The sequence below is a fragment of the Austrofundulus limnaeus genome, unplaced genomic scaffold (assembly GCF_001266775.1).
Source record: "Austrofundulus limnaeus strain Quisiro unplaced genomic scaffold, Austrofundulus_limnaeus-1.0 Scaffold160, whole genome shotgun sequence".
Taxonomy (NCBI): Eukaryota; Metazoa; Chordata; class Actinopteri; order Cyprinodontiformes; family Rivulidae; genus Austrofundulus; species Austrofundulus limnaeus.
The window spans coordinates 101,073-107,421 of NW_013952562.1; the positions used below are offsets into that span (position 1 = coordinate 101,073).

General features: G+C 42.5%; 1 protein-coding gene across 1 annotated transcript; it reads left to right on the forward strand.

Annotated features, from left to right (window-relative positions):
• Nucleotides 1-204: 204 nt before the first annotated feature.
• nop56 (NOP56 ribonucleoprotein homolog) lies at nucleotides 205-6,349 on the forward strand (the record flags this gene model as incomplete). Its single annotated transcript, XM_014017026.1, is given in 12 exon segments — nucleotides 205-305; nucleotides 1,607-1,696; nucleotides 1,777-1,891; nucleotides 2,090-2,254; nucleotides 2,456-2,654; nucleotides 2,925-3,112; nucleotides 3,350-3,501; nucleotides 3,669-3,769; nucleotides 5,127-5,275; nucleotides 5,489-5,610; nucleotides 5,802-5,921; nucleotides 6,168-6,349. Coding segments are annotated over 12 exon segments (1,586 nt in total), but the record flags the coding sequence as incomplete, so codon positions are not given.

The window sequence follows — 6,349 nt, forward strand, 5'->3', positions numbered from 1 at the left end:
CTATACCTCTTTTTTGTAATTTGAAGTTACTTTCTATCAAAATTATTAATTTTGATAATGATTATAATTAAACAGAATGCTGAAAAACAGCAAAGGTTTTTGGTCTGTGGGTTAAAAAGTAAACTTCAGAATGCACTTTACATACCACAGAGAGCGTCAGTTTCAAATCTCGCGATATTAAAGCGATCTCGCGGTGTTTTGTTCAACYTGCCTGATTGCTGCGTGCTGCTGGTCTCTTTTCTCGTGGGGTGAAGCAAGTAAAGCAGACGCACATTGCGTGCTGCTGCAGAGATTTTGCAAACATGGTAAGAGAAGTTCACATACCTCTTAATGTTTGCTTGGAAACTTTTATTTGGACAATACAGATGCAGGTTCTTCATACGGATGAGTTTTAGGGAAGATTGTTTGATACATTAAKTGTTTAGACAAAAGGCCTTTAGCATCGGAGTAAGTAGTTAGCCTCCTTAGCTAACTTGGCAGGAGTGAAACAAGTTATCTCTTCGATAAGTTAACAGATATTCCCGACTGTATTGGCTGTTTTGGACAGCCGTGTGGGTAAAAATAGTAGAGCTTGATGAAACGAAACAACAATGTGATTTTCATTTGAGCGGTTAGCATAAGCATGTTAGCTTATGGCACACTCGTGTAGGCCAAGATGAACACGTGGGTTCGTCAAGACGACGTGGTCACGTACGGATTTTTGTTTTTTTTGTCCTTTAAGTACTGGCCACGTATTAATTTCAAATAATGTAGTAGTTTTATGTAGTAATGTTACGCAGCTTGGCCAACATACCCGAATTAAAGTTGACCTGTGCCTCACTGGTGACCACGTGCAGACTTCGTATTCATTTTCTGTGTATGGATAGGTTCGACAACATATCTATTGGTTATGGCAGGCCGCTTTTGCACTTAATCGGTTTCACCACAGTTACATTCCARGTATCTGAAATCTGTTATTCTTGGTCTCAGGAGGATAAAACTAGACAGATATATAAGTGAAATAATATAAGATAATAAGATTCAACTAATGCTAATGAAATTGCAGACTTCTATGTGGTGTTATTTTTTAAAAAAGTCAGCACAACCTTTTAATGAATGTCAGTAATATTTTCGTTATTAATCAATATTCTCTTCATCATTCTAATTTATCCAAGGCCAGAGATCCATAGGGCCAAACTACAGAAGTTGTCCATCTGAGGGGCATGTGTCTAAAAAAAACATTTAACCATGAAATGTTTTAAGATGTTTATAAGACATTCAGCCCTTAAACATTTGCACTTAGAATTTTATAGAATCACTTTAAATACTTTTCAGTAAGTTAAATGTCTACAATTCTGGTTCAAATGAAGAACTTCATGTTTACTAGATTGTTAACTAATTATTTTTGAGTTAATATTGCCTTAATGAACAGTGATTAAAAAAATAACCTGTACAACTCTGTTAAATGCGACGTGGTTGAAAATTTGGGTGCACCTAACTTTTGTGCTGGTGGGCCTAAGAAAAAATGTTAGATGCACCGATGCAACCAGTGCAAAAAAGTTAGTCTAGATCTGTGGTAGCCTTTTATTCATTTAATCCTCAAGCCTGTTTTTTTTACCTCGTGCAGGTACTCCTACATGTGTTGTTCGAGCATGCGGCGGGCTATGCGCTGTTCGCCGTCAGAGAGGTGGAGGAGATCGGCATGCTGCTGCCTCAGGTGAGCGTCTGCTGCTGCTTTGATCCCGCTGAGGTTTCGCTCAGAGCAGAGAGCGTCATGGTTTCTGTCCTGTTCCACAGGTGGAGGAGAGCGTGCAGAGCATCGGCAAGTTCAACAGCATGGTGAGCCTGGCAGCCTTCTTCCCCTTCAAGTCGGCTCAGGCTGCCCTGGAGAACATGAACGCCATTTCTGAAGGCAGGTGTTTTAGCGCTGAAGTTTGAGCTTTCCTCAGTTGTCGTGATGCATGATAATCTGTCAATCCACTGACTCACTGTGATGACAAACTAATGTCAACCCTGAACATCTGAGGAAAGATATCCTTTATTTTTTGTCTGCACACATGCATTAAAGGTGAAATTTGACTGAATGTTAAATGATTTTTCTTGTGCACAGGTGTGGTTCACGCCGATCTCAAGTTGTTCTTGGAGACGAATGTCCCCCAGTCTGGGAAGAAGAAAGCRGTCTTGGGGGTTTCTGACGCCAAGATCGGAGCTGCTCTTCAAGAAGAATTTAACATGTCTATACAGACCGGTGGGGTTGTTGCTGAAATTATACGAGGTGAGGTCATAGCTTACTTATTAGATGCAACGAGCCTGAATTAATGTTATATCTGTGGCCTGTTGTGATGTGATAAAGCATTCCCTGAAATTCATGAAGGTTCATACTGAAAATCTGAACAGCCATGAAGAAACTGCTGGTATTCATTGTTTTCCTCAAAGCCAGCGACCCCCATTTCACCTATCGTTATAATCCTGACAGGTATACGTCTGCACTTTCATTCACTGGTGAAGGGTCTGACTGCCCAGGCGGCCTCCAAGGCCCAGCTGGGTCTCGGTCACAGCTACTCAAGAGCCAAAGTCAAGTTTAACGTCAACAGGGCCGACAACATGATCATCCAGTCCATTGCTCTGTTGGATCAGCTCGACAAAGACATCAACACTTTCTCTATGCGTGTCCGGTAGGTTTGTGGAAAATTGTTGTTGCGTTGAAGCAATTATGTTTACGTGTCCTCCTAATGCTTACCACAGACAGAGAACCACAGCGTGCTGTCTGTATAGAAACAGGAGGAACATGAACCTCTCCTAACACTTGAGCTGTTCTAGCTAATGTCAGTTAGTTCAACACTGTTGGGTGAGACAACGTGCCTTCTGCGTTTACTTGACTTGTTTCTCAACTGTGTTTCCATGTGGGGGTTTTGTAAATGTCCTGCTTTGTGATTTGTTTACAGTGAGTGGTACGGCTACCACTTTCCAGAGCTGATCAAAATTGTGCCAGAAAACTCCATGTACTGTCGAGTGGCTCAGCTGATTGGCAACAGGAAGGARCTGTCTGAGGAGAATCTGGAAAGCTTGGAGGAAATAGTCATGGACGGTGCCAAGGCTCAGGCCATTCTGGATGCATCTCGTTCCTCTATGGGTGAGAAAACCGTCTGATCCAGATTATGTATATGCTCGTGCCCCTTTTTTGCCCACCCTGGACTAATAATTGTCCTTGGTGCCTAACACAGGGGGGTAGAGTAACTCTCTCATAAACCTGTAGTGAAGGCACAAATCCTCGCTGCGGATCCTGTCGGGAGAAACAATCAAACTGCGGCCCATGGAACCAAGTTGAAGATAAATATTCCTCTGCTCGTATCTTTTCTTTGTGTTGTAGGTATGGATATCTCTCCCATTGACCTGATCAACATAGAGAGGTTCTCAAATCGTGTCGTCTCTCTGGCCTCCTATCGGCTGGAGCTACAAGAATACCTGCGCTCTAAGATGAGYCAGGTGGCGCCCAACCTGGCGGCCTTAATTGGAGAAGTGGTGAGCACAAGTTTGAACATGTGGGACCGATGATGTTGAACCAAAATCTGTCAATCCACTGAATCTGTGTGATGAGAAACACATCTGGTGCTGATGGTCCTCAAATTGCGTCAAAATTGTACACTTCTGTAAAGTGTCTCCGCAAGACTGACTTTGTTTTCTTTTAGGTTGGGGCTCGTCTGATCTCCCATGCTGGCAGCTTAACCAACCTGGCCAAGTACCCAGCATCCACGGTTCAGATTCTGGGAGCAGAAAAGGCCCTGTTCAGGTACTGGGGCACCCCCTCCCTGCTGGGGAAACCTGTGGATGCAGTGATGGCAGGGCTGGGCTGCAGCAGAGCAGGGTGACTGGAGAAGACAAAAACAAATGTGACGTCTTCTTTAGAGTGATCCCTCCTGTCCCTATGCACCCCCCACAGTCTGAGCACCCACTCTCATCACAGAGGTAGAACTGGAAATACTTATAAAACTGCTTTAAAAGCATTTCTTATCTCAGGATTAGGATTTTATTTTAGATAACAGATTTAAGAAATTACTTTAAAATTTGGCTTAAATCAATTGCGACATGGTTTCTTTACATTTGACTTGGTTTCTTAAAAGGTTTTGATTTAAYATTACCGTATTTATTCAAGTGTATTACGTAAAATTAAATCCATAAAATCATCCATAAAGTTGGGGGGTAGTACTATGCTCTGATAAATATTTTTACTTATGTTTTTAACTGAAATATTGGCTTCATTCACAAAATTATTGAGTCCAGAAATGAGACTGCGTCGTAAAAAGCAGTTGAAACGAGCTTACCTCTGACCCCCTCCACTGTGCTTCAGAGCAAGTTAATAGATCCAGGCAGGCGACATGATGTGAAAAAAGGGGGAAAGCAGTCCTGCATCTTAGTAATGATAGTGAACTAATGACATTAGCGTGTGACTTGCCGCTCCTCGAACAACAAACACATGTTCGTCTGTAATGGCTGCCGTCTACTGGTGTTCTGAAAAAGTTTGTATCCCTGAAAAAATGTTTCCCCACCAGAGGGGGCGCTCGCGAGTAGGAAGTAATCTGCTTTTCAATTCAATTCAAAAATACTTTGATCCCAGAGGGAAATTAGGTTGATCCCAGAGGGAAATTGGGGGGAATTTTCCCCCACACGGTGGTCCAAATCTCAYGTGAAGTCTCTGACTTTTGTGTTGGCGCATCCTGGTGGACTGTGTAAAATGTCAGAATTCATATGATGCTGTTACAGCTGATCTATATTTGTTGTCAAAATACCTTTTAGTACATATGTTAAAATAAAATGAACAGTCCAATGATCATTTTACTGATATGTATAAAGACTGCAAAGGCATCATGAAGTCTGTATGAAGTTGGAAGTAGTTTGAGGATTAAGTNATATTATACATGAGATCGTATTATACATGAATAAATACGGTAATTCACAAAAAACTGTGAGCCTGTCAACCACAAACAGCTGAGTCTGTCCAGGCCTCTTTCTTACAAAGTATAAAGAGTGTGTTTCTAAAACTGATCTGCTGTCGGCGGCACTGAATCACTGTAGCTTCATTTTCTCTTGCTAACGTCTTTTATCGACTTCCTTTCAACCCGAGTGTGAAATCAGTCGTTTCCACACAGAGCCCTGAAGACGCGAGGCAACACCCCTAAGTACGGCCTCATCTTCCACTCGACCTTTATCGGACGTGCGGCTGCCAAGAACAAAGGGCGCATCTCCAGATACCTGGCGAACAAGTGCACCATCGCCTCCCGTATTGACTGTTTTTCAGGTGAGTGAAGCTGAACTTTGGCGTCTGCTTTGATTCGGTCARTTGCATGTGGCGTGACTGCAATGATGCTCAAATTTTTCGTCAACAGTATTCATCCCTTGGGTTGATGTTGAGATGCTTTTTCCTGAGCACACCCATGTGTTTTTGAAGACCTGGTGTAGCTCGCTGCTGCTGTTCGCTGTTTTTTTTTAAAATTCCTTTTCTTTGTTCCAGAGGTACCAACAAGCGTATTTGGTGACAAGCTTCGTGAGCAAGTGGAGGAGCGTTTAACTTTCTACGAGACTGGCGACGTGCCCCGGAAAAATTTGGACGTCATGAAGGAGGCCGTGAAAGAGGTTAGAAATTAGACCTAATGTGTAAACAATGTAGTTTCTTCAGTTTAATGCTGTAAATGATGACATTCTTTTCCTGACATCACAGTGAGGGTAAAAAAATGATTTAATGAGCCTGATACAGCGTTTTTAGATCACAAGAATAAAAGTTAGTCCCACATTTTGTTTAATTGTTCTCTTGGTTTTTGTCTCAGGCTTCTGATGTTACAGCAGAGATCAAACGTAAACTGGAGAAAAAGGAGAAGAAACGCAAAAAGCGTGACAAGAAGTCACTGGAGCTTCAGTCAAACGGGGAAACGAATGGTGAAGCTGAGGTAAATGTTRGTTTTTCAGTGTGTGCGCCAGCATGTTTTGATTTGAGACTTGACCCACTGGTGGTCCTTTCTCAGTGTACGACATGCCAAATTATCTCGACTCCGAACCATTGACTGGTCCCATTAGTGGGTCAGATCACTGAAGAGAGTCGCACATTTAAACCGCTCTTATCAGTGTCACTGTGAAAATCACCTGCCTTTCTCTGATGTTTATTCATATAAATTTTTGGGGGGGTGTCGCAACAGGTGGACAATGAAGCTGAGGCACCTGCAGTGAAGAAGAAGAAAAAGAAACGAGCAGCTGAGGAGGAAGAGGAGGACAACGAAGTGGAGGAAACTCCAGCCAAGAAGAAAAAGAAACAAAAGACTGAAACAATAGATCCGGAGGAAAGCCCCGAACCAGCTGTGTCTGAGAAGAAGAAGAAAAA